Below are 27676 nucleotides of genomic sequence, written 5' to 3' on the forward strand. Positions count from 1 at the left end.
CCACTCTTTGTGTTTGTGCAGCCACCATTGCTTGATCTTCGGGTGACATCCAACAAAAGGCATGGAATAGGCCCGGGTCACGTCACTAAGGTTACGCAGCAAAACAGTCAGACACTGTTGTTGTTAGACACAGTGTTATATAGAGCCTGGGGCTATGTAAGACACTAAGTAGGATATCATATCACTAGAAAGGTAACCTAGTGTCTTAAATATCTATTGTTCTCTGCTGAGGTAGTCTTAAACACTACTACTAGTGCTAATGTCTCACCGTAAGGCTTTTGGGTACAATTTGTTCTGTGTTAAAAGCCATGTACTTAAATGTTGATGTCAAGTCTGTGGTTTACCTTGAAACAAATTGCTAGATACAAGTATTGTAACTGTATGAGAATGTATGACAAAAATGTTGAACTTAAGCTGCAACTTATCTATGCATTGTTGAATAACAGACTATTTTTTCTGTAACTCAAAAGTTTTAGATTAGCTAACGATGCACAACAGATCTACAACACCTTGAGAAACACCTGTATGCAATGGTGGTGCTTCAGGTCCAACATGAGCAGGGACTGATTTGAAGGAGAGGGTCAAGTTGACCAGTCATAAAAAGGTGGGAATGAATTTAATAATAACCTTGCTATATTGTACAGTCAAGCCAGGCTATGTTACTATATAAGGTATACAAATATAAATCAATTAGCCTGTAATAAAGTACATATACCAACACCCCCCTCCCACATGTTTTGTTTTTATTCTGTCCACATTTTCTGTATTTGTTGATGATCAGGCGAAAATTATTGTGCCCTTTCTTTAAAAACATAGATATAAATATGAAACAAATTAACGTTGTGTAGAAATTGCGTTCAAAAATGGTTAATGGAAAAGTAAAATTTCTAATCAAGTAGAGACAAGTTGTACGGTCAATCACAAAAATCTACCTGACTGTACAATCAATTTAAAGTATTAACAATATCAAAAATGTGTTACGATACATATTGTATACTATACAATACTTACAATTTAGCACAGTTAAGTGTTATGTTTGCAGCTACCTATATCTGTTGGACAGTTTAGCATTTTTTTCAATTAAATCTAATTTTGACTGTTTTCACCATAACAGAAAGCAGTGCCTTTAAGATGGGGTGTTCCACATCCAAGTCAACTGTTGTCGCCAGAACTGTCAGTCCACATCCAGGGACCAATAAAGGCGGACAAGACAACAGCACACCTCAAACCACACCCAAGACACAGCAAGGTTGGATCTTCACAAGACATTAAACTTATGACTTAAGCAGTTTTCTCGTTTGCTTCAATACCGTGTATGCATTACTGTGGCTGAGCACTCTTAAAAAAGATTACAGTTACTGTAACATTGTCAGAGATTTATGAAACTCAGTGCTTGCAAAAACAGTTTTTTAAAAATAGCATTTTTGCCATACGTATGCTTTTACTATACAAGGTCATTGTTCTCTGATATCGATCAATATGAATATTTGATGCCCTATTCGCTGTAATGCATTGTCCTGAACCAGCCGCTGAAAAGTATTAATCTATTGAACATGCAGTCTTATTCTATTGGATCTGACAGGTACATGTCCATTGTATGGATTTAACATTACACACACTTAGAGCTATAGAGCAATACTACAACTACTGAAATATTTGCACATAAACTGCTAAGCTGGTATAACGTTATCATTTTTTTGTAAAGTTGTGAGGCCTTTGTGAGGTTGTTGGGGCAGTGCATTATCCACTGTGTCTATAGGGCCTGGTTTTGGGAATAATTTAGGCGGAGCCCATCCCTCTCCTTCCATCACCTTTTATATCTCCCCAACCAAAGTTAGGTACCCATTTTCACACCTGTTTTAGGAGTGCGGAAAATCGTGTCAAGCGCCTTTCCCAAGGACACAATGTCTAGCTGGTAATGGCACTAGAGAATCAAACCTGTGACATCTCGACTTTGGGTCCCCTAGCATAGACACTTGATGATTTGACAACATATATTTATTTTTACAGAATGTCTAAGCATAGATAATATCAATCATCAATTATCTGTTCAAATATAGGACCACAAGATGATAGGAACAGAACACCCGCTCATCATGGATGTACCAGAACACAAACAGAATCTTGCAAAGACAATGAGATATCTCTGGACCCTGTGAAAACAGTTAAACAATGCTGGGAAGAAATAGAGAAACAGTGTTGGACATATACCAAAGCCGAGGGAAAGGAAACTTCCCGAGCGCTCGGAGGCTGGCAGGTCGTGAGAGTGTTCGTGTCGTCCACCTTTACTGATTTCCATATGGAGAGGGAGGCGCTAGTCAAAAAGGTATCACCATAATATGTTTCCTAAACTATTGTACATGCATGCGTATATAGATTGAAGTGATCGTACTCTTACTAACTGTATGTGCCTTTGATTGTATGATTGTTACACTCTTACTAACTCTGTCACACTTTATGAGGAATTAAAAACTTTTTAAAAACTATATAGATTTCAATTCGTAAGTAGTGAACATCAAGGGAAAAAGATAACAGCCTCTGAAACCAAAAATAGAAAAATGACGTCAAGAAATGAAGAACTATTGTATGTTTTCACCTCTTGTTGAGCATTTAAGTTATGTTTTTTCAGTGCACCTCTAAGAGACTTGTGAGAACATGTACAGGTTCCATTGATATCAACAACTTGTTATTGAGACATTTGTTCAGAAAATTTTCATCTCTTTAACTGATGACTAATATGACTTTGCTCCCCCTTGCAGGTGTTCCCTGAACTGCATGAGTGGTGTAAGGGGCGCCAGCTGCACCTGGTGGAATGTGACCTGAGGTGGGGGGTCCCCAAGGACTCCACCTCACAAACAACCATCAGCATCTGTCTGGAGGAGCTGGACAGGTGTCTCAAGGAGACGGACGGACAGCCCTTCTTCTTGGCCATGCTGGGGGAAAGGTGGGTTAGAATATTGAGCCAAAGGAAGATGAATAAGATATATTCACATATTCTCAAGGTAACCCCCATCCCAAAATCCAGACTTTAAAACAATGATTATTGTTTAAAGTACAGTGATTGGACCAGGTGTTCAAAACCTCACAAGTTGCCAGTTGGATAGTTCCTCTACTTGCACTATATTTCTGGGCTAGTATGCTCATGATATAATTCAATAAGTACCAAGAGCTGGTAGTTTTGGTGGTGTTGGAGAATAGCGCTGTACTGACATTATTGATTGGTTGTTTGTCATCACTGTTGATAAGTTCAATCCAGACAATTATGACAATTTGATCACAAAATGATGTCACGTGATCTGTTCTTGTTCCCAGGTACGGCTGGATCCCCTTCATCTCCTCCAACCAAAGTTGTTGTGATCACGTGATCTGTTCTTGTTCCCAGGTACGGCTGGATCCCCTCCCTCCAGGACGTTTCGTCAGAGATCAGGGAGAAGTACAGCTGGGTGGACCACCTGTCAATCACCCACATGGAGATAGTCCGAGGTGCTGTCCGCTCCAACAACCCCAACGCTGCGTTCTTCCTCAGGGATCCTGGCTTCCTGAAGGACGTGCCTCAGGACCAACTCCGCAACTTTGTGGACACAGCGGAACTCAATACTCAGCAACAAAAGGTAGCTTTTCAAGTTTTTTTATGCATTTTCAATCTTGTTTGCAAATTTCAGAATAACATTATTAATATTGTTGCCGTGGTGACGGCCTTCACATGATCATACCTTCTTTAAAAAATCAGCAGCTGTCAGTGTTAATATGATAGCTATTAGATGATGAAAAATAGGGGGACCTGACCAAGTTTTCCTCTAGCACTCTACCTGAATAACATAGATCAGAAAAAAAAATTGCACATAAATTGTCCAAAGTAGTCTATAAAAAAATGATACTGTAACAGTAAACTCACTATGTTCATCCCACCTCTTGCTTGGCCTTAATTCAGGTACCCCTAGCCTGTTGCATAACAATAAGTATTTCAAGCTACGTTACAAGTCATGGTGGGATTACATTTAGCGTTCAACATTTGGGCTAATTTGATATTGATGGAACTCTACGTTACATAAATGATGTAGGCTAAGAGTATATATATATCCATTGAGTAGACCATGAGTGGGTGGGCCACACTGGATATGTTGTTTTGCCACAGCTCCAGGCCTCACATTATTTACGGCAAGCTTGAATATCATTACCAGTAATGCAATTTTGATTGAAGTGGTAGAAATGTCATCAACCCGAAAATTGGCTGCCATAGGCTTAATGTGTGTGTTTGATGTCCGACCTTTGATGCAGTCGATTTCATTGTGGTGCCTTTTCGTAACCTGTTGTTGTTGGACAGTGGTCTACTTAAGGTTGAATTAACTACAATTTGGCACGATTCCATATGTTATCACAGCTGGGACACAATGCGAAAAATATAACAATTTGTTAGCTTATGATACATAATAGTGTCCAGGGCATTGCAATTGGTGATGTTGAAAATGAATGGAGTAAAATGTTTTGGTTTTCGAATAGATCCAAATAACATTACTACTATCCATTATTAACTAGGTTTTTAGCTATTAATATTAGACTAAGTATAGATCTGATTTCATTTTGTATCTAGACCATATCTATATCAACTTCTTAGAAGTTTATTTATATCGATATTATGTTTGATATCATGCTCAAATGTAAGTCTATCTGTTAACCTGACTGTTTTTCAGGAACTGAAGTCTCGTCTCAGGGCAAAGTTTCCTGAGCAGGTTTTTGACTACACATGCAGATATGATGGAGAGGCAGGGGGAAAGGTGACCATCCTGACAATTTCTAATGTTCATCCAACTATCATGACACAATGCTCGAAAATTATCCCCTGCAGAAAAAAAGCTGCTGGGGGTTATCTAGCACTCAAAAATCATGACCATAGCAAGTCCAGAACATGAGATATCAAAACTGGAAGTCCCGCTGCAGTACTGTAGAAAGCCGCTAGGATGCCAATCATTCAAGTATCATTCAGACACAATTTTTTCATCACACATTTAACAGTAGCTTCTGATTTGCATAATTAAGCAACTTATTATGGAAGTCATCACTTAAGCTATCTGCATACCAAAAATGATCATGACAATCCATCAACCCCATCTGAGTTATTCTCTTTCAAAGTCTTCAACAAAAGTAGCCCATGCAGTTCTAAAAAAAGCTGCCAGGGGGCCATACCTACAGCACTTACTCTCTGTGCCAAGAGCTATCTAAAAACAAAAAAATCATGACCATAGCATGTCCAGAACACAAGATATGAAAACTGAAATTTCAGCTGCAGCACTGTAGAAAGCCGCTAGGGTTAGCCCATCATAGAAATTGACCTTTATTTTATCGATCTCTATACACCTACCAAATATTACAAGGATCAGAGTGTCCACAGTTTCTTGAATCATACTTTTAATAAACACACAAATGGCACTGAATGCAAAAATTAAGGTTCATTACATTTTAATTTTGTCAACTGTAATAGTTGGATGTGGAACTTAGGCTTCTTAACAACAGTTTAGAGTGTTATCATTATGAAAATCATTCTGTGTTTTTCGAGCGTCTAAAGTTAATGTTAGCTAACATCAAAATCTCCGGTTGGAATGTTCTTTTTCTCAGGTCCAGCTTTCAGGTCTAGAGGAATTCTGCAAGCAAGCTGTGAAGTTCCTCAAAACTGCAATTGGTAACAGATACCCTGAGTCAAGAGGAGAGCTGCCTTCAGACAGTCAAGGTGAGAAATTACATTCTACGGGGTCCAAACCTACCACTTAGTACTCTCTGTTCCAATAGCTATCTGCCAATCAAACATCATGGTTGGCCACAGAATGTCCAGAATGAGAGATATCAAAACTAGAAGCTCCACTGCAGTTCCTTAGAAAGCTGCTAGGAGCCATCATCCAACTTGTAACCAGTTTGCATACCTCTTGAGTTACCCTATCCACAAATGCAGACAAACAGAGACACACATATAAACACAGACAAATAGCACTGAAAACAAAACCTTTTTGGCAAAGGAGATCAAGCATGTAGTCAGTAGATTGGACTATGACCATTCGTAATGAATACCTGAATGATACCTGAGTGCTCAGAGTTTAATGACAGTCACTGTGAATCTCTTTTCAGCCATTCTGCCACACATGGCCTTCATGGAAGAAAAGGGACGCTTCCTAACGGGTCGAGATGCAGAGATACAGAAAGTCCTGGACTTTGCCACAAGTGATATTACCAAATAGCCACAGACATCAGAAGAGCCCACAGACCATGCAATGTTAGTGGTGCTTGGAGACTCTGGCACTGGAAAGTCATTTTTCATGTCCAAGTGTGCGATAGAGATAGGACAGGTAAGTGTGCTGTTAACCTCAGGTGCGGCCTTCCTAAATTACTTGCTTTTAGACTATAGGAAACTAAAGTTGAGACCCCGGGTCATGCTTTGGATCATCCAGTTTTATGGTGCAAATACAGTTACATTGCAGTTTTCCTTCCTGCCCTCTGCTTTTATGATGTCTGCTTGCTATATTTTTTGATTTAAACTGAGAACCAAGGAAATAAGATGGTGTGGCCTTATATATATACATTGGGAAGTATATCAAAGAATGTCTAGACGTTACAAACTCCTCCAATGATTGCAAAATCCCATTGTCATCCCATACTAATACACCATATTGTATAAGATAGACTGATTAGCCTAATAGAATGTTATCTATGTACCAGTGAATGCCATACTTTGTACCTTGTACAATTGTTGTGCAATAAAGTTATTATAAACGTTTCTAGAAATGTTGACAATATTCATTCTGTTCCCAGAAAACAGACCACTTCCTGTACCATTTTGTGGGCTGTTGTCCTGAGTCCATCGACCCTGTCAACATCCTGCAGAGGCTTTGTAGTCACATGGCCAATCACGGTGGGGGAACAGGGCTTACTGTAAATGCATTAAAGTTTGCAGTGATTTGATTTTGGGAGAAAATGGAGTGTTTGCGTTGTTTTTTAGGCCATGTTTGAAGCAGAGTAATAGGTGGGCAGAATACTACACCGCAGACTTCAATGCATTTACTGTAGCTGTTATGTGATCACCTCTTAGAATTTCAGTTACATTGTATAATGGTTAGCAAGTGCATATGTGTTGCATTTAACATGAGCAAAATTAAGAACCATCATGAGATGTGCAATATACAAGCAAATTGATAGATACTGTAAACAGTCAGACATTTTCCGATAGCAACCACTATCTTTCCACTGTTGTGCATTTAGAATTTCATTGATATAAAGCATTATTCTAAACTTGTGCATGGCAATTGGACTTAAACCATTGCTTAACAAAGTTTAAGGGGCTGTAAGAAGTTAAAAAACAAAAAAAACAAATTCAACGGTTCTCAGTGGCAAATGTGCTAGATGTTGGCCCATCGGCAACCAAATCCGCAGTGTGTTTTTTGGCACACAGTTAGACAGATTAGCCGAATAGGCTCGGTGGGCGTCACTCCACCGTCTGGGAAGGTAGTGTAAGAAAGTTAGGACAGATTGAAAGCTGAATCCAATGATGCACAACTTCAGCACCAAGGACAGGACAAAATTGAAAGTTCCTGTCTTTATGTAATTTTTCCCAGACAATATTCGTGACATGATCATTGTTTTAAAAGGTAACACCAAACTATAAATGACTACCCACTATATGAAGATCACTTTTGAAAGATTATACTGACAGACAGTAATCGATGATTTTTCATGACAGTTTCAGAGGACGGTGTGGAGGGAATGTCCTCCATGTCATACATCCAGCTGCAGAATCTGTTTCACCAGCTCCTGAAGAAACTCTCACACAGGGATGGCAGGCTGGTCGTGCTGATTGATGGTCTTAACCAGGTAAGTTTGTCATCTAAAAGAAGAATCTATGACAATTCCTTGATGAAGAGTTGAGGTTATCTGTATGTGTACGCGCGTGCCTGTGTGAAGATAATAAGTCAAGAAGGCCTGGATGGATTGTCTCGATTTTTTGTATATACTATAGTAGGTAGTTCTTGATAAAACCTCAAAATGATTAGATTTGGGGCCCTCTAGCAGTTTTTATGGTATTGCAGCAAAACTTTGATGTCCTGTGTTCTGGATAAGCTATGATCATGATTTTTGGGTGGTGCATAGCTCTTATTGCGTATACAACAAGGATTAAACAATTCAAACAAGACATTTCTAAAACTTGATCTTTTAAACACATGATGCTGCAGAAACAAAATGATTGTTTAGTTCAGACATTTCTGTAACAGTTACAATTTTTCTGACATAGACTTTCATGATTATCTAAGAAATACCAGAATCGTATAACGTTATTAAGTAATGTTGACTTGTGTACAATATTACAGGTATCAGACAATGGATTGCCAACCTACCTTGAATGGCTGCCACCAACTTTCCCCAGCAATGTGCGATTCATCGTCAGCACCACATCAGATCCTGCCACCTTACAGAGGTTGAGAGGAAGACGGCCTCCTCCGAATGAGCTGAAACTACTCGTTCTCGGTCAGGAAGCAAGGCAGAACATTGTCAAAACATACTTCAAGCAGTATAATAAGGTGGGCGCTTTGTGGTTAAAGTTTACAACACCCTTCAAACTAATTTTCGACTTAAGTTTGCACTTTTGAAAAATGTGTTTCCAACCAACTATTGGAATTCTCCATTTTTTGTTGTAAAAACATTGTAAACACACTGAGTAATGATATGTACTAAACAACAGATTCTTCATTTTTGTTATTTCATTGACCTTGGAATTGACTTTGGCAAAATTTCCATGACATAAGTATCCATTTTCAACTTTTAAAAAAGAACTTGAGGCATCTTTTTGCTAATTTTGCAGCTGCTTTGTACGATTTACAGTATGGTTGAAAACTTTTGAGGGAGGGTGAATTTCAAACAGATGAAAAATGATATGTGCGTGGATGTTTCCTGTATGTTCTCAACCTGAACCTGTCCCCTCCTGATCTACATGTTCAGATGCTAGACGATGAGCAGCTGGATCTCCTGACGTCATCAGCAGGTGCAGGCAATCCCGTATGGCTGGCCATGGCATGTGAGGAACTGCGGGTGTTCGGAGACTACAGCAGGGTAAGATCTCCATTCTATCACCTCACCTAACGTCCTCACGTCCCTTCACCTCCAGCTTGTTGGGGCCAATGGTACTCTCCAAGCAGAGGAGGGGTTTCGGCTGGTTTTTGACGTGTTTTTAGGCGTTTTTGTCGGGCTTTCTTTTGTCATCTTTTTGTGTAGAAAGCCTGACAAAAACGCCTAAAAACACGTCAAAAACCAGCCGAAACCCCAGTGCTCTGCTTGGAGAGTAGGCCAATGGGGGAACAAGGTAGACATGAAGATAGAGAGCTGTCACGAGACTAGTCTGTCTCTCGCAGCTATCAGCCTTTCGACAAGGATGTAAAATCCGAGCAGTGAGACTCTTTAAAGATGTCTGAAGAAAGCACTGCATTGTGTTGCTCTATACCTTAATATTCAGGCATTGGAAGTTCAGCTCTTTGCTGCAAGATATTGCCTGTTACCAATAAACCGTTGATCATTTATTCAATGACATTCAAGTTTGATGATCAACTTTTTTAAAAACAAACAGATTTTCAAACTTGAATGAAAACTTTGATTTAAAAGTCTAAGTAAAAAGAATGAAAACTTTGAATGAAAACTTTGACTTAAAAGTCTAAGTAAAAAGATACAGGTTCCAACAGAAATGAAATACCAAAAGATGGCGGCTATAGCAATATTTCTTTGAACTTGATATGTAGCGTAACATTTTCTTTTTTCTTTGACATACATTTACCTTAAAGATCAACTTCAATCCCCAAGTAACTAATACAGAAAATATCTAGTCATATATCAGTATTACAATGTCCTGAGGCACTGGCATCCTATGCATACTGTAATGTAAAAACTTGATATGTACATACTGTACTACCACCAACCTTTAAGCTTAGCTAATAGAACTCCCTGCAATTTCTACGAACCATGATATTATGCAAATGTAATTAAAACTGTAACTTTGTCTGATCTTGACAGTTGACAGAGAAGATTGACTCCCTCCCTGCCTCCCTGGAAGGCCTCATGAACATGCTAATTTCCCGGATCATCAAAGAGGATGAGACTGGGTATATCACACAGGTACGTTATCACTTTATTTTCTATGTTTATTAATGATGCCTACAGAGATATGATCATCTGTATCCGTCACAGATGTTGATATGTAGTTAAGAGGATTGAAAGTTGACTGCACTGCCGACTGTTTATTTAGTGATTTGAATATAGTGGAAGAATTTGTAGAAGTGAAACTATTTAGTTAGTTGTAGAAGTTGCCTATTCATTGTTGTGTGGAATGGCTTAACTATGTACTAGGCACAAGTATAGTTCATTGCTTCAAAATCTCAAAGTTCACCGTGAGTGCAGGTGATTCTTTTATTATGATAGCAAGATAGTATGTAACTTACTTTGCTGAGAACATGGAAGAAAACGAAACTAAAAGTTTTGGTAGAAAATTAGTTTCAAGGACAAGCAATGTCTGATTTCTATTCATTTAGTCTATTCTAGCGTTAGTGAAAGCACTGCCCACCAATAGTACTCCAAAAGTTCTTTTAAAAAGTACATGATAATGACTTTTTAGCCACTCTTGGAATCCACTTACCATATATCTAATTTGAGACAGGCATTTATCTCAGATTAATCTACTTAATTGTACAAATTAAAGACCAAAATGAATTAAGCATTCCAGATCACAGAAAAAGGTCTCCCAGTAACTACCAAATAAATACATCGTACAATCTGTGTATATTAGCATCATCTAATCCTCTATCAAATCATAGATGTATAAATATGAAGCATTCCAAAATATAAAGCATTCCATGTCACAAAAAAACAGGTCTCTCAGCAACTACCAATCTGGTGCACTGTCTGTGTCCGTTAGCAATTCATCTAATCCTCAATCGAATCATGTTTTCAGATGCTGTGCCTGATTGAGTGCTCCCAGCATGGTCTGCAGGAGTCAGAGTTACAGATGTTGCTAGGCGACCCTGAGACAGCCACGCCTCTGCCAGCCTTGCTGTGGGGCCAGGTGCTGAGGACCCTGAAGCCCTTCCTGAGGAACACTGCAGGACATCAGAACCTCTCCCTCCTGGGGTTCTTCCACGAGTCCGTCAGCAAGGTAAAAATGATTAAGTCTCTTACCTTCGTTAGCCCATGGCATTAACTGATTTGAAAGGGTCTGCATGGGGGGCTCCTCCAACACTTTACACCAAATCCAGAAGAACCCACTACGTATCACACTAAAATCAAGGAAGGTATTTGTGCAAAATAAGGTCTCCTCACTTCGAATTACGTGAATAAGACGACGTTCCCTACGAATTACAGGAAATCAAAGAAGGCTGCCTACACCTTACGGAAAAGAGCATACAGACCCTCTTTTTTAAGTGTTGAACACTGCATTGGAAATATACAAGAACCCTAATTCACTCTTGGGGTTCTTCTATGATTTAGTCAGCAAAGTAAGAATTATCAAGCATCTTGACTTCATTAGCCCTGGCTAAACTTTAGCATCAACGAACTAAAGTGTTGAACACTGCGAAAAACACAGCAAGCTGCAAGAACCTTTCACTCTTGGAGGTCTTCTATGATTTAGTCAGCAAGGTAATACAATCCAGCATCGTAACATTGCTAGCCCTGGGCAACTTTAGGATCTACTAAAGAGACTTAAACAAGGAACACAGCAGGCTACCAGACTACCTACTGGGGTTCCTACATGATTCTGTTAGCAAGGAAATGACAATCAAGCATCTTAACATGCTTGGCCTTTTAGAATGGTAAACCCTTAATATTTACGTCATCACAAGTATTGGACACAGCAGGCTTTTACAATGAACACAGCAAGCTATCAGGAACAATCAATGACAATCAAGCATCTAAACATGCTTGGCCTTTTAGAATGGCAGACCCTTAACATTAACGGCATCACAAGTTTGGAACACCGCAGGCTTTTACAATGAACACAGCAAGCTATCAGGAACTGTTTTTATCTGCAAAGTTTAGACAATCAAGTGTCTTTAGGAACCCTGCCCCTAGCAACCATACCCCTGGGCAGTGCTAGCAGTTCTAAATGTCACTCTATTGCAAACTCAGTCTGAAATATTTTCCTAGAAATGCAGCAAGCTAGCTGATAATTCTACACTACTATGTTGTACCTTTGAAGATGACTTGCCATTGGACAATCAAGCAATTGAAATAATGTATACAGTAAGATTGGAAGTTGAAATTTCAGTGTGAAACTCTTTTATGATTACAGTGACTATGATACAAGTTAGACATACTCAAACAAACAAATCTCAAACTCAAACAAATCTTAAGTATTATTTTATATTTTCTAAAGAATAAATTGTATATAGATAAGATGCTTACAAGCATGTTAATGGTTTCTTAATTTCTTTTATATGATGTACAGATATCTTAATTGTGCAGAGGGCCATAGTCTTAAAACGGGAGGTAGCTGTGTACGTTAAGTGTACGTTCAATTCGTATCACAGCGACTTAGACTATCAAAAATATAATTTTTATTCTTGATGCACCACACATGCTTATATTATTAGGAGCAATTCAGCTTCAGCTGCATGGATCAAAAGCGGCTCTTATTAATCATTGTCAGTACTGCAGTAATATTGTCATCTTCACGCACTGTCAATCTGCAATGATGTACAAAGCGTACTGCAAGGACTCACAAATTCAGCACCAAGGACAGAGCAACATGGAAACGTCCTGTCTTCGTGTCATTTTTCCCAGACAATAATCTTGACATGAGGATTGTTTTAAAAGATGATAACAAACTAGAATTGACTACACACTATATGAAAATACCATTTGAAAGATCATCCCTGAAGTTAAATCTAGGGGCTCTTTTTCTTTTCTAAGATGAACAGACATACTAGCATTGAATCTTAAATCCTGATCTTTACCTGACTATGAAAAATATTATGAAACTCTTGTTCTATGATTACAATGACTAAGTAGTGAGGCAGTGAATAAAAGTTACTTCATTGCTGTTAAATCCTTTGAGGGATGTTGGAACAAATTTCAGATTAATATGAAGATTTGAGACCTTGCTTGGGAATCGGGACAGCCCTGCTATATAATGTTTCAACACCCTTCTAGCCAATGCCCTTATGTTCTGACACCTCTATGTTCTGAACATAGGGGGTCTAAAACTCATGCTTTTGTTTTAGCAGAGGAGATTGTTTGCAATGTGTAAGTTGAACATATTATTCTTGCCACCTGCTAGGTTGTACAGAAGAGTCTACTCGGCACTCCAGCAGTTCAACAAAGCTACCACAAACGCCTGGCAGACTACTACCAGGGTCAGTGTGCAAACCAGCAGCTGGTGGTCACGAATCTGCCCTACCATCTGAAGAAGGCAGGGCTGGAGGACAGACTTGCAGACTTCTCAAAGAATGATCCAAGGTCATCACAGAAGAGCACAGCTGACCACTTGAAGGCAACCGTGAAGGAATCATCATAATGCCATTATGACAGTTGAAAAACTATTTTTATACACATGGCTTCAAGTTAATGTGGAAATCCATAATTGTTGGAAATATTATGATTAACTTTGCTCAGGTTTTAGTCAGGTACATCATAGAACCACAAGAAAATGAAGTAAGTTCAATAGCCTTTTGGAGGCTGTAGGGGCAGTGGGTTGTTTTCCACTGTGTCTGGTGCATGGTATTGGAAGGTGGAACACTTTACACCTCACCACAATGGCCTTGAATTATAAGTTTCCATTTGCCAGGTATTTGAACCTGTGTAAAACTGTTGTCATAAAGCTGGTCTAGACTTGCACTGTAATCTAACTCCTCAGCAAATACATGAATGCTGAAATCATTGTTGCCAATCATAACTTCTGTCTCCTAAGAAATTAGGGTGACCAAAAGAGCATGGAAGGTTTTCATACTCAAAGAAATCTTAAGTATCTAAACTATTTTATATTTTCTAATGGGAAGAAAAGAGTAAATTGTATATAGATGAGATGGTAAAGCATGTAAATGGATATGATGTATTTTTATATGATGCAGACAGCCAAGGTCTTAAAATGGGAGGTTGCTGTGTACCTTTAAGTGTTGGCAGTTTGTCTCAAAGTGACTTAGAATATTGAAAACGTATTCTCAATGCAGCATATCTCTGGGTACACTACCTCAGACAAATCTGTGTATTGTTCCTGCAATGTTTGCTTTTACATTTTTTGTTAACTTTATACTCACATCAGATATAATATAAGTAGAATATTTGTGGTAGATCTGAAAAAAAGGCTGCGTGCGGCCAAATTTACCATCGTTATATTTGTAATGTTTAAACGCTTGTTCCTATAGGTTACTTCACTTAAAAGGAAATACAATGGAAGCTTTACTTTGCATCAAGACAGCAGTATGGTTGTAATCTTGCAAAGTGCAAAGATTGGTGTATTTTTAAAGTGACTAGCTTTGTTATTCCAGTTTGATCGAGAAAAATACTACGAAAATTAGTAGATGTTTTGTGTCCAATGAGCACGAGGAATGGTTAGAGATACTTACGTTACGAGGAGCATTCAGCTTCAGTTGCATGGAACAAAAGCGACTCCTATTAATCGCTGTCAGTACTGTATGTTTAATCGTGTCATAACGAGACACTTCATTCTACTACTAAGTATATCTTCTTTCCAATCAAAGTACATAGTGGCACATCTAACCTATGCACTAATTTCTGAGTTCACCTTTTAATACAGCATTTTGACAGAAGAACTGGATCTGTTGATAAACTAAGAAACAGAAACGCCATCATGATTGCATTTGTTCAACGTCTTCTAGTTTCATAAATAGGTATTGACTTTGGATATGGTAGCCCTTCAGAACGTAAAATGTACACTCGACCACTTCTATTTGGAAATTGCAAAGTAAACGTGTCATAATAGTAATGTTTTATTTGTGAAATGTCCTTAATTCTAAATGGTCGCAAGATAAGAAATAAAGCCAAATAATCCGTGCGAGCCTTTTGCAACTTCCCCATTCCCCAAAACACAGAAATTTCGCAATTTGACGGCCTCCTTTGCCGCTTTTCTGGAGGCGGTCGGGAGCGATACTGCAGATAAGGCTATGATAGGGTATACCGTCCCAAGTACTGCTACTGCCACCATATCACTGTGATGTTGGATTGTAACATAGCCATTTACTTAATGCTAGAAAGTTGTGTGAAGTTTTACGTACCGCTACTCCAAACGTTTTGCACAGTAGTTTTGGAAATGTCTCTGATTAAAAATGATTTGGTTATAGACATGCTACTGTCCCAATATTACTGTACTGCTGGATTATAGAATAATCAGTACTGAAGGCCGGCCATGTCATGCGCTACGAGGAAATGGCGGGTATGGTTCTCCTCTGGAAACCGAATGAAAGGCATAGGCGTGGTCGCCCGTCGTTGACACTAAAGAAAGTAATTGAAGAGGATGTTGGCCTTGAAGATGAGGAACTTTGATCTGTCATGTGCGACAGGAACTTGTGGAAACACTTGTGTCACCTCTGAAAAGAGGATGAACTGAACTGAAGTACTGAAGTTACATGAGGTTTTACGGCTAAACCAACAGTTTTGCACAAGTGTTTTCCAAAGAGTCGGAGCTACACTGGACGCACAGATGGGCCCTGCTGCTCGACATGGCCTTCTTCCCGCTCGTCTGGCAGGAGATGCACCAGTCTTTTCCCTCCGTGTCTGGTGGGTCATGGAGGGCACAAAAATACACCTGTCGCGAGAGAACGAAAAATGTTATAAGAATCCAGTTATCAGAGTACAGATACAGACTTATGTGACGGTCACAATTGGAAAAGGGGGCCCGTCGGGCAGTTTGCGGGCTTTTTTTATTTTTGCACTTTCGGGCAGGAACCCTGTGGAACACCCTGCGGCTACCGAGCTAATTGTGGGGCACGGCCAGGCCCCAAATTTCTTGACTCGGAGTTAAAATCAACCCGGGACCCGGTAACAAATAGGTGCCGTATAAGCTAATCGTGAGAACACCGAGAGGTAAGCCAGAGGCATACCATAATCTGTGTGTGTTTAGCCATTTGTTCAATCTTCCTGACGACGTAGATTTCACAATGAAGGCAACTTTTTTGCCAAACTTTTTTGTCGCAACATGGCCTACACAGATTTACCTGTTGGTTGAGGCCTTTGGTTGTTTTAAGACCACAGATGACGCAAACATCCTTGTTGAGTTCCTTGGATGGAATGAAAACCTTGTTTCTAGTCGCACACATTTTGCACAAGACGATGGCGGTCCTAAGATCCAGCTCCTCGGCGGGAATCTTGTTTGAACATCTCACTCCCTGGATGTGCAACACAAGAAATGATCTACTGTAAAGTCTGCATTTACGTTCCAGGGGATTTAATTTCTCGGAAGAGAGAAAATGGCATGTCCGCGGTGGTTTTAAATTCGCGATTGAAACAAAGGGATAGGGGGTTGGAAGACAAGAGCAAGCATGTCGTGGTGAAGAGGCTAGGTCATCGCGAAAACCGCGAACATAAAACCACCGCGAAAATCTGTGCATTCACAGTGTACAAGATAACATGATACGCTGTGATTTTCAGTTTTCAAGAAAACGTTTTATATCTGATATATATATGAGCGAACAAATAATCACGTACTTTGATATGCTAAATATGAATATGCTTGCCACTGATAATATTTCAACCACCATCCGTATATCATAACCAATACACTCTGCAGTCTACTTTTGAGATCAAGAAATTCTACCAACGCTGTGCCGCTGTTATCATGTCATGTAACAAGAATATTACATATGACTGCTTACATTCATGTACTTCTGTCTGTCTGCTGCAGTCATGTACAACGATCTCGGATCCTTCTGGAGAAACTCCACCAGTTTGCCGCTCAACCCAGTCTTCTGCAGCTGGTACGGTAACTTCCTAGCCACCAACTGCTGGACAGCACATTGACCCTGGTAGTAGGCTGCAAGGACGTTGTGGTAACTTTGTCGAACTGCTGGGGTCCTGATTAGGCTATTCTGTACAACCTGTATAAAGACATATACATGTAATTCATTCATTTATTTAGATTTACCACGTTTTGTGGAATGATTGACATAACAGGTGACTATCACCTTTTCAAGATGTCAACCCGGCCCAAACTGTAAGGTTTGATCCACTCACACCGGGATGGACCCCTACTCTTTTCAATAAGTGTGGTGGGTTCTTTAACGTGCTCGGAGTGTGTCTCTCCTCCAACACGGCAAACATTGCCAATATTACAAAACGTCAGACTTTCCAAACATTTACCAACTTTATCTAGACTATCTGATCATGAGGTAATCAGATGCATGTTGTCAATAGAATAGTTTATGGAAAGCTAAAGCTATATGGCTGCTTCAGTACTATTTGTACCATGGCTGAACAGTACAAGCTGCATATCCGGACAAATGTATTTGATCCACTCACACCGGAAAGGTCGCTTACTCCTTTCGATAAGTGAGGTTGGTTCTTTCGCGTGCTCAATGTGTGGCTCGCTCATACACGGGACCCCCATTCAACTTCCTATCGAGGCACATCCCTAGTCGAAGCCAGGTACTCCTTTGCACTTGATTCAAGTGAGGAAATTCGTGTTAATGGCCTTTCCCAAGGGCACAACTTCGAGACCTGTCAGATTCTTAGTAGAACAACCGTAGCCACAAGGCCAACATACTACCATAAATGATAGTAGATGACGGTTTGAAAATATTTGCATTGAACCTTGCTGACAGAGTGGTGGAAGAACCCCAGGACTGGCAGGTTCTGGTACCCGGCCGTATTCCTCAGGAAACGTCTCAGACTCCTCAGCACCTGGCCCCAGGTCAGCGCAGGTAAGGGCGTGGCTGTCTCGGGGTCGCCTAGCAACACCTGTAATTCTGGCTCCTGTAGACCTAGCTGTGAACACTCAATCAGACACAGCATCTGGGAATAGAAGGTTTGGATGCGGGATTGTGCGGATTGGTTAAATCAACGTTTAATAGCTTTCACACTTGCGTTCTGATGCATTCCGACATCCCCTATGCCTGTCTTGAAGTGTATATAGTTTCCTATAACTGCACAGACTTGACCTTATAGATTTCAAAAAGAATTATCAGGAATTTATGCCACTTTGTCACACCATCTTCTGGTATAGGATAAAAGATCAAGTATCATACAAAAAATTAGTATATGGAATACGTATTTTGCCCTTTCCGGCGACCAATGGTGTTGGTAAAATAATGATAGGTCTGTTCTGGGAACAAGATCCCTAAACGAATTCAAATCATCCTTTCTTCAACCTGAGATGTGCTTTACCTTTTCCACACACCCGGTGTCGTCTTCCTTCACGACTCGGGTGATACAGGTGTGCATCAGACCCTCCATGGAGGCAGGAAGGCATTTGATCTTTTCCGTAAGCTGGAGAAACATCACAAATATATATATAGGAATGTTAAAACAAATAAAGTGCATTTGTATTGAACTTATGATAGGTAAGTACAGTTTGAAAACATTAGCATTAGAATCGAGCATACGAACGCTTATAGGGATGTCACTGTGGCTCAACTGATCGTAGCAGAAAATTTCTTAAGAACATCTAATCGGCCTTTGTCCCTAATAATGCACTTCTAGACATTGAACTAAGTTGATGGAATATTATTATGTTAGGAGATAGCGGTGAACATTTGGTTTGAAGGATTGCAAGTTGTATACGAGAAGGAAACAGTTGTCATCAAGAAAGTTCCATAGTTTAGCAGTCCGTGGAAAGACGCTGTTGCCAGTTGCCGTAGTTCTAAGGGATTTGAGACTGGTAATTGAACAGCGTAATGGTGTGGGCCAGAGGAAACACACCGTTTTACGGTGAAAGACTCCTTATGCTAAGGTCACATTCCCAACCCGGGGCCCGGCCGGGCAGTTTGCGGGAATGAAAAATATGATATAAAAAATATTAAAAAAACGAATTTGCAAGAATTAATCGTGAGCACTATATGTGGATATTGATGTGAATTGTTCAATTTTCGGTCACGCAAACAGCCCGACCGGGCCCCGGTTTGGAAATGTGACCTTAGCATTATGGGGGAACCAGTAGTGTTAGATCATCGGAGCAATGACCATGAAAGTACCATAACATTTAGCCTTTAGTGCTTAACTGATGTACGTGTCTTACCCTGCTGAAGTCTCCGAACACCCGTAGTTCCTCACATACCATGGCCAGCCAGACAGGATTGCCGGCACCTGCTGATGACGTCAGGAGATCCAGCTGCTCATCGTCTAGCATCTGAAGATGAAAAAAAGGAGACCAATCCTTATACCTATATCTAACACCCAAAGATCGTAACCATAGCTTGGATAGAGATATCAAAACCGGACGTTCTGCTGTAGTAGCTAGCAAGAAAAGCTGCCATGGGGGCCAAAATCTAAATCATTTCTTCAACTGTGACCTAACCCCTTACCAAGTTTCATGACCATCCATCTATAATTTCTTGAGTTCAGTATGCTGCTAATCCACAAACATACATTTATACATACAGACGCTACCGAAATCCTATAGTCAGCATAAAGGTAAATTGTGTGGACCATTGCACCTCTAAAGTTTAGTGTTTACATCTAATTAGCATTAGAATCCCCTCTTTGCAAGTAGTTGTTTGGTCACTCCTTGTGCTACCGATAGCAAATTTCAAATGATAAAGTATAGACCTTGTTATATTCCTTGAAATATGCGGTGGCAATATTGCATCGTGCTTGCTGATCAAGATCGAGTAGCTTCATTTCGCATGGAGGTGGTTGTCGTTCTCTCAATTTCCGCAAGGTGGCAGGGTCCAAACTGGTGCTGACGATACATCTTACGTTGCTTGGCAACGCTGGCGGGAGCCATTCGAGGTGACATGGCGTCTTGCTGTCTGATATCTGCGGCAATAGAGTCGTCAAAAAATATCATAGATAATCTTCGAAAATCTTATCAAAATAACAGCTTGACAATGTATATATTCATAAATGCACACACTGCTTCCGTACACAAAGTAAAGGGCTTGCCAACAATGTTTCGACCAGTGCTCTGGTCCTTCTGAAGTTGATTCGAAAAATTTGAAAGAGGCAATCTACATTAGGGCCCATCGACTATCCCTCAATAGAGACGGGGGACGAAACCGACTGCCGGGAACCTTTGACCCGTTTATGACGTCACACTTCCACTCAGGTCAAGTGAGGTAGGCTTCGGGTCAAATCATCTTGAGAAGGACCAGAGGACTGGACGAAAGTTTGTTGGCAACTACTTAACTTTGTGTATGGAAATAGCGTGTGAGTTTGGCAATAAGTTGATGACAGACCGATACAAGAGCTACCTATGTAAAAATGAATCCGCCCGGGACGGCCCGGACCGGTTCGGAAGCAGTCCAGACCGCACACCCACGCCCACCCAGTCCGGGCCCTGAGCCTCCCAGTTCGGACGCCCACGCGGTGAACCGTCATTGAGTGGTTCTGTCTGACAGACACCGAAACGTCATCAGGTGAGATGTGTAAAAAGAATCTCCAATATCCCATGTTCTACCAACCTGATGAAATTATTTTCGGCACTTGCCTGGTTAATCGCGTCGATTAAAATGACGAGTCTGTTTTCGTTCAGAGGACATTTGTTCAGATAATTGGACGGTTTTCTCTTCAACGTGACGCGTTTGACGTCACCAAACTCTCCTGCGATATCACCTATTGAATGACGAAAAGAGCGTAGTTACAGTTTCATCGGTTTCCCAGTTGTTTCTGAATAGACATGCATGTTAGACGTGCATTTTCGTACAGCATTTTACCGTATCAGACAAGGAGCAAGATTTTGTGAGGCCGACAGACTTTAAGCTGGTTTTGTAGGAGAATGATAGTTTCCACCCTAAATACAAGCAGTATGGATAAAACATTCCGGATTCAAGCAAACTCCGGTTTTTTGCATCCTTTCTAGAACCTTTCTGACACCTTTGGCCTAAATTTCTGTTATGATATCAGTGTCCCTGAAGTACCTAACATTCAAATGCCAATTGCGTATCCGCAGACACACACCACTACAAACAAACAAAAAACACACCAACTGATTACAATACCTCCGCTTTCACGGAGCTAAAATGTGGTAGTAGGATAGCGTGATGGGATTGCGTACAACTTTAAGTTAGTATGGTACTACTCTCACATTGGTCGATTTCCATATGTCCACGCAGGCGCAGAAGGATGTTGTTAACATCGAGTGACTCCGGGCAGCAGCCAACAAAATGGTAGAGAAAATTCTTCGTTTTCTGTCAACAGAGCATCGACATATAGTTTGAATGGTCAGAGACAGGCTAAAACGAAACAATCAATGTATAACAACGCAAAAATCGTGCAAGGAAATGAACACTAGTTACACTATCATTTTGTACTAGATCCAATCACTTGTTTCCACTAGAAATAAGTTGCTAGTAAAGGTTCACGGAAAGGTTCACCTTTTCGTTTGACTGAAACGAAGGGGGAAAAGTCGGGGGGAAATTGTTAAGTGGATAGGTTTCGATACCGGCTAACCTGTAAAAACTGCCCACTCGCAAAGCACCCAAAGAAGAGAACTGACCTTCCTTATTTCCATCGCACATCGCGCCATGAACAGCGACTTCCCTGTGCCAGACTCTCCAAGTACCACCATCAGGGTCCGGTCACGTGACACGGGCTCGGGCTCAAGACTCGCGCCAAACCACACGGGTGGCTCTTCAGCACCAGGGACATCACTGGAAACGTCCGGCAGGTCATTCACCTTACAGACTTCCTTATAAGGCTCGCTGGTCCAATGGGACAAGGCAAACTTCACGACCCTCTGCATCTCCGCATCTCGCCCTGTCAGGAAACGACCTTTCTCCTCCATAAAGGTCGTGTGAGGCAATGCAGCTGTAGAAATAACGCGAACAGACGTGAATAAAGTGGGCTTGAATTAAGTTCTAAACGGGAACTATGCGGCTACAGCGTCTTTTCTGAAGATACGGCGTGAGTGTGTACTTTTGGCTTGAGTTTGCCCACTACTATTTGCCTAGCAAACAAATGATGTTACATGCAACAAATACACCAACACAATCAACAAGTTTTTTTACCTCCATGAAAACAGAGGTCTTGTTTTTGGTGTATTTGTGGTTTATTTGTGGTCTGTCTTTTGTGTGTGATTATTTTGCAGCATCATTGGCAGCAATAACTCAAGAAGCTACGAATGGAATGATATTTGGTAGGTGGGTAGGTTTGGGGGAGACGAGGGTTAAAGAGGATTTGGGGCCTTCTGGTGGCTTGCCTTGGTACTGCAGCAGAACTTACGGTTTTTGTAACCCTTGTCCTGGACATGCTACACATTTATGGCAACAGATAGCCTTTGACGTCAGGAAGAAGTTGTGTAGCTTTGAACATCGCAGCTTATTCTAGTTTGGGTTATGAAATTGTCAACTTAAAGATATATACACAAACGAGACCTTCATGTTTCTTCTTTTTTTAATCTTATCTCTTGCAAAATTTCTGAAAATCGTGGTACCTTGGTCACGAATTGACAGGTTCCCTCTAGACTCGGGATATCTTCTGTCAATCACTGTCTTTAGAAATTTCACCGCTTGTTTGCAAAATTTTCCTAGTCCAGACAATTGAGCCTGTAAAAAAAGAAAGAAAGATCTTCAGTTTAAGCATTCTTCTTTGCCTTAGAAATACCCCCTAGCGGTTTTGGTACACTAAGCAACCTATAAAGACACGCCGACGTATCCATTAGAAAATGTTTGATACTTGATGGATGTCTCACCTCTGCATCTGTAACACTGTACATGTCGACTTTGCACTTGTAACTGTGGACTTGGGTAGGAAACTTCGTTCTCAAGTAAGACTTGAGCTCCTGAAAGTTATAGAATAAAGAGAGCAGTTGCATGAGAAAATATGTTATTTTTGTAGATATTAATTCATCATATATATTTACACCGTCATGACGACAATGGATGACAAACTGCGTCAGATGTTGCGATGCTTTTTCTTTTAAAAACGAAACTCAAAACACTTTTGAATATTTCAATATCAAAACCTGCAATATCTAATCTGTCTAACATACTAAAAGCCTAAGTAGCACACAAAGCTAGAAGTTCGTAGCTACCTTTTGTTGTTGAGTATTGAGTTCCGCTGTGTCCACAAAGTTGCGGAGTTGCTTGGTCCTGAGGCACGTCATTCAGGAAGCCAGGATCCCTGAGGAAGAACGCAGCGTTGGGGTTGTTGGAGCGGACAGCACCTCGGACTATCTCCATGTGGGTGATTGACAGGTGGTCCACCCAGCTGTACTTCTCCCTGATCTCTGACGAAACGTCCTGGAGGGAGGGGATCCAGCCGTACCTGGGAACAAGAACAGATCACGTGATCACAATAGCCTTGGAAAGTGGAGAAAACGGTGAGAGGAAATAAGGCGATTCGCGGTTCTAACTGCGCATGCGCAGCGAAATGCGTTGTGGGCAATATGTCAACGGTGAAGGCCCCTAACTTTAAACAGCTTTTTGTCTACGCTAATACATGTCCAGACGTGTTTTGCTTAAGTCTCAGGGACCTTCACATTTGACATATTACCCACAATCGCTGAGTATGCGCAGGTTGAACCATGAACCTGCCTATTCCAGCTTCCAACGTTCGAAGCAAACAGCTGGTTTCAGTACCCACCTTTCCCCCAGCATGGCCAAGAAGAAGGGCTGTCCGTCCGTCTCCTTGAGACACCTGTCCAGCTCCTCCAGACAGATGCTGATGGTTGTTTGTGAGGTGGAGTCCTTGGGGACCCCCCACCTCAGGTCACATTCCACCAGGTGCAGCTGGCGCCCCTTACACCACTCATGCAGTTCAGGAAACACCTGCAAGGTGGCGCCACAAAACAATCGATTAAACCACGTGATGCCACAGACAGCTTCCTTTCATCAGCTCAACAATGCTGTTCTCTGTGAATATCGCTGCTAATCATCCAACATTTCTTCATTTGGACTACATCATTTGACCACCCTCCTGAAAGCAGAGCCCCTATCGCTCGATTCGTTAGCTCGCTCGCGTAGGGGCCCTGCTCTTTAGCCCCAGTAGACACGGTTCTGGCGACGTTACTGACAGTTGCTCATGAATGATTAATGAGCTGTCCTTATTTGGCACAATTTGGCGGTTAATTTGTTCTGAACCTAAAGTAACTATGTGAGACGTAACCTGATTGGTTGATAGCTTCCCAGCGTCCTTTACGCTTTTGCTCTTGATGAGGTTTAGCAAACCCCTCTGATTGGCTGAAGCTGTTTTGGTGGCGACGGCGCCAGAACCGTGTCTACCGGGGCTAAAGAGCAGGGCCCTTACGCGAGGGAGCTAACGAATCGAGCAATAGGGGCTCTGCTTTCAGGAGGGTGCATTTGACTTGCTTATCACTTTCATGTCTATTTCTTAGCTAATAACAAATTTATTTAGCTTATATGAAAAAAAGTTATACTATTACCTTTTTGACCAGTGCCTCCCGTTCCGAATGAAAGTCTGCAAACGTGGACGATACGAAGACTCGCACAACTTGCCACCCCCCTTGCACCGGACTGGGCCCCTTTCCTTGTTCTCTCTGACAGATCCTGCACTGTTCCTCTATTTCTTCCCAGCATGTGCTGACCGTTTTCTCTACATCTATGGTCTCTCCATCGAGCGCCCCCTTGCGAAACCTTGCGGAACAGCGTTCCGCGGAACCATGATGATCTGACGAAGGCCAAGACTGACTGTGTTCGAACGGCAGCGCAGACAAGGGCTCACGAACAACAGCTGTTTATGAAATAGAATAAACGCCGTACAGTTTGTATGGTATCTCTTTTCTTTAGTAAGAACACTGACACAGAATGCTAGGGAAGTGTTATAGTCATAATCAGAAGGACAATGTCTACGTGAGGAGAGATACGGCCATAACGATATGCGAATGACAGCGATGAGATAATCAATTGAATTTTTCTTTCTTTGCTTGCTGGTGAAAAGCATGTACAATGTACTACTTACCTTCTACGGTGTCGAATATGCCATCGCCGCCATCTTGTTTCGAAGTACCCTCCTTATGAAGGTCGCAGTTTCCAGGGTCTATGGCCGGTCTGTTTGCCGTGACCTTGGACTGACAACACCCCATCTAGCAGCTGTCTTCGTATAAAACTTGAGAGACTGCTGAAAGCTTTATCTTCTATTCACAAGTACATCGTGTGCGGCAGATTTCTGACTCATGCCGGAGCACTTCAGCATGAATGGAAAGCGTTTCTCTAAATCTTTATTTCAGACCTATGAATATGCAAACTGTTATGTATGGTGCACTGGGGATGGGTAAATCGATGCTAACAAGGTATAGATATAATCTGAAGGGAAACGTATGTATTAGTATAGTGTAAGTAACTAAGTTATACAGCGTTAGTTAGATTACGTATGGCGACTTATTCAAAGAGTTGATCATGCTAGGAAGACTGCTAGGAACAGGAAAAGTGGTTGCATGTAGAATTGTTATCAGATGAATCTAAGATGCTTGTGAATTTCCAGTAGTTATTCTGTGACACTACTAAGGAATAGAATGATTTTGTTGTTGTTGTTATTCCTTTGCACATGTAATATTTACTTTGTGAAACAACTGTAACAATACGATGCGTAAGATATTTCCTATATCATACATTAAAATGCTTTCCCCTGCGAACATAATTCAGCTGTAACACAGTACAACAGTTAACTATTGTCAATGATAATGTTACGCTGATGCCAGCTAATCTTGTCATCTCAAGGGAGGGTGTATTTGGTGCATTGAGAACTATAGTATTGCATGGCAATTTCGACTAATCCATATAAGTAGAATACTAAGACATATGGAGACGTACCTTTTTTGTGGTATTGTAAATGTCCTCAAATTGACTGCTCTGGTTATCCCACGTCTGTACATATGCGTGGGGTTAAGAAAGGGGAGGGGTGTGTGCTCAATGTAAATAATTTAACATTTGGATCTACCGGGTCCAACACTACTGACACACTGGTGCCGTTAGTATCTAATTACCACGGACCCATGGATTCAATCATCTATTGTAACTATATATTGGCGTAAAAGTCAAGCTATTTCCTTACGTACACTGCACTTACTCTTTTCTACAATTATTTGCTGTAGAGCATTATTATCTCCATGAAAAAAGGCTTTTTCATGTAGATACTGTTTTGCTTGCGTTTGGTGTTTGTGTGTATGTATGTGTCACCGGACGCTTAAAGTCACCATAACTGTAGAACTTGTACATGGATTGAAATGATTTTTGGTATGTGGGTGGGTGTTAGGTGGAGGAAGGTCAAGGTCGATTTTGGGTTTCCTGGCATGTGTGACTGGAACTGCAATGGCGTATTTGTTAAAATCTTAAATGTAGAAGAACTGAAGAGTGGATCGACAGATCGTCATGTTCTTTGGTACACAGGTAGGTTAGACCAAGTTGTACACACTTAAGTGCAAACTATGCAAATGAGACCGAATTTGCATAAGTAAGGAGGTAAATCGTTTGCATGGGTGTCGTCGGATGCTTAAAGTCAGCATAACTGTAGAACGTGTAGATGGATTGTAATGATATTTGGTATGTGGGTAAGCGCTGGGAGGAGAATGGTCAAGGTCGATTTTGGGCCCCCTGGTTTGTGTCCCTGGAACTGCAATAGCCTATTTGTAAAAATGTTCTAAAGGGGTTTAACTGAAGAGAGGAACAACAGATTTTCATGTTATTTGGTACGCAAGTAGGTTAGATTGAGATGTACACACTGAAGTGCAAATCATGCGAAGTTATTGTGTTTGCGTGCATGTGCGCGTGTGTGTATGTTTGTGTCACCGTGTATGTATGTATGTGTCACCGGACGCTTAAAATCAGCATAACTGAAGAACGTGTGGATGGATTGAAATGATATTTGGTATGTGGGTAGGTGCTGGAAGGAGAAAGGTCAAGGTTGATTTCGGACCCCTGGTATGTGTCACTGGAACTGCAATGGCGTGTTTGTAAATATTTTCAAAGGAGAATAACTGAAGAAAGGAGCGACAGATTTTCATGTTATTTACTTGGCAGGTGGCTTAGAGAGGGTTGTATACAATAAAGTGCAAATTATGCAAATTGGACTTAATTTGCTTAAGTAATGGGGAAATCTATATTTGCAGTTTTGGCCATTGTAGCACTACTAACAGCTGTTGATAGCGAAAGTGGGTCACTGTGGAACCTGAAGCCCCCAACATCTGTCGGGGGTCATACCATTGAGCGATATAGAATGGGGGGAACAGGTTTAATAAAAGAAAAAGTTTCATGGAGATTTTGGGTCCTAAGACTCTTGTGTATTTCTGTGGCAAAAAGACACCAAATTTCACAATGAAAAACAGAACACCTGAACCTTGATAAAATCTCTCTTTATTCAATAACCGTGCACCGATGCTGGGGACATCTAGGTGCTCGTGATCAAACCGCAATGGCTTAGACAGCTTCGCTCGTCATGTCCCTGGAATAACAAAAAAAAAATTAACAAGAATCATTGTTGTAATCGTGACGTTCTGGCCCTAGCCTGTGTTTACACAAGCTCTCGGCCGGAGGTTACTGACCCCCAGAGGCTGGCGGTAACAGGACCGGCCGGCCGCTAGGAGCGCGATTTGTCAGGC

General features: G+C 41.0%; 6 protein-coding genes across 6 annotated transcripts in view; 2 read left to right on the forward strand and 4 right to left on the reverse strand.

Moving 5' to 3' along the window:
- Positions 1-447: 447 nt before the first annotated feature.
- Positions 448-6335, forward strand: LOC136448499 (telomerase protein component 1-like). Its single transcript, XM_066448076.1, has 8 exons — positions 448-604; positions 1115-1249; positions 2061-2326; positions 2760-2944; positions 3383-3611; positions 4692-4775; positions 5614-5725; positions 6118-6335. The coding sequence occupies exons 2-8, from the start codon at positions 1132-1134 to the stop codon at positions 6225-6227; spliced, it is 1104 nt and encodes a 367-aa protein (XP_066304173.1). The 5' UTR covers positions 448-604; positions 1115-1131; the 3' UTR covers positions 6228-6335.
- Positions 6221-14346, forward strand: LOC136448498 (TPR repeat-containing protein DDB_G0287407-like). Its single transcript, XM_066448075.1, has 8 exons — positions 6221-6335; positions 6799-6898; positions 7724-7854; positions 8349-8558; positions 8977-9087; positions 10039-10140; positions 10973-11173; positions 13295-14346. The coding sequence occupies exons 1-8, from the start codon at positions 6261-6263 to the stop codon at positions 13529-13531; spliced, it is 1167 nt and encodes a 388-aa protein (XP_066304172.1). The 5' UTR covers positions 6221-6260; the 3' UTR covers positions 13532-14346.
- Positions 14347-14350: 4 nt separating this feature from the next.
- Positions 14351-19938, reverse strand: LOC136448500 (TPR repeat-containing protein DDB_G0287407-like). The gene is made up of 7 exons (XM_066448078.1): positions 19732-19938; positions 19202-19312; positions 18352-18453; positions 17779-17979; positions 16845-17066; positions 16188-16358; positions 14351-15778 (listed from the first exon to the last, which is right to left on the reverse strand). The coding sequence occupies exons 1-7, from the start codon at positions 19801-19803 to the stop codon at positions 15614-15616; spliced, it is 1044 nt and encodes a 347-aa protein (XP_066304175.1). The 5' UTR covers positions 19804-19938; the 3' UTR covers positions 14351-15613.
- Positions 19939-20536: 598 nt separating this feature from the next.
- On the reverse strand, positions 20537-22660 carry LOC136448677 (uncharacterized). Its single transcript, XM_066448316.1, has 4 exons — positions 22556-22660; positions 21620-21930; positions 21209-21311; positions 20537-20736 (listed from the first exon to the last, which is right to left on the reverse strand). Exons 2-4 carry the CDS (start codon positions 21905-21907, stop codon positions 20537-20539), a joined length of 591 nt encoding a protein of 196 aa, XP_066304413.1. The 5' UTR covers positions 21908-21930; positions 22556-22660.
- A 94-nt stretch (positions 22661-22754) lies between these two features.
- Positions 22755-25217, reverse strand: LOC136448678 (uncharacterized). The gene is made up of 5 exons (XM_066448318.1): positions 25042-25217; positions 24506-24813; positions 23707-23891; positions 23156-23388; positions 22755-22903 (listed from the first exon to the last, which is right to left on the reverse strand). Exons 1-5 carry the CDS (start codon positions 25163-25165, stop codon positions 22755-22757), a joined length of 999 nt encoding a protein of 332 aa, XP_066304415.1. The 5' UTR covers positions 25166-25217.
- A 2197-nt stretch (positions 25218-27414) lies between these two features.
- LOC136448084 (procollagen C-endopeptidase enhancer 1-like) overlaps positions 27415-27676 on the reverse strand; it is a 5502-nt gene continuing 5240 nt past the window's right edge. The window contains exon 7 of the mRNA XM_066447206.1: positions 27415-27676. This exon is cut by the window's right edge and continues 509 nt beyond it. The gene's annotated coding sequence lies outside the window, so the exon portion shown is untranslated.

This window comes from Branchiostoma lanceolatum, chromosome 14, assembly GCF_035083965.1.
Source record: "Branchiostoma lanceolatum isolate klBraLanc5 chromosome 14, klBraLanc5.hap2, whole genome shotgun sequence".
Lineage (NCBI taxonomy): Eukaryota > Metazoa > Chordata > Leptocardii > Amphioxiformes > Branchiostomatidae > Branchiostoma > Branchiostoma lanceolatum.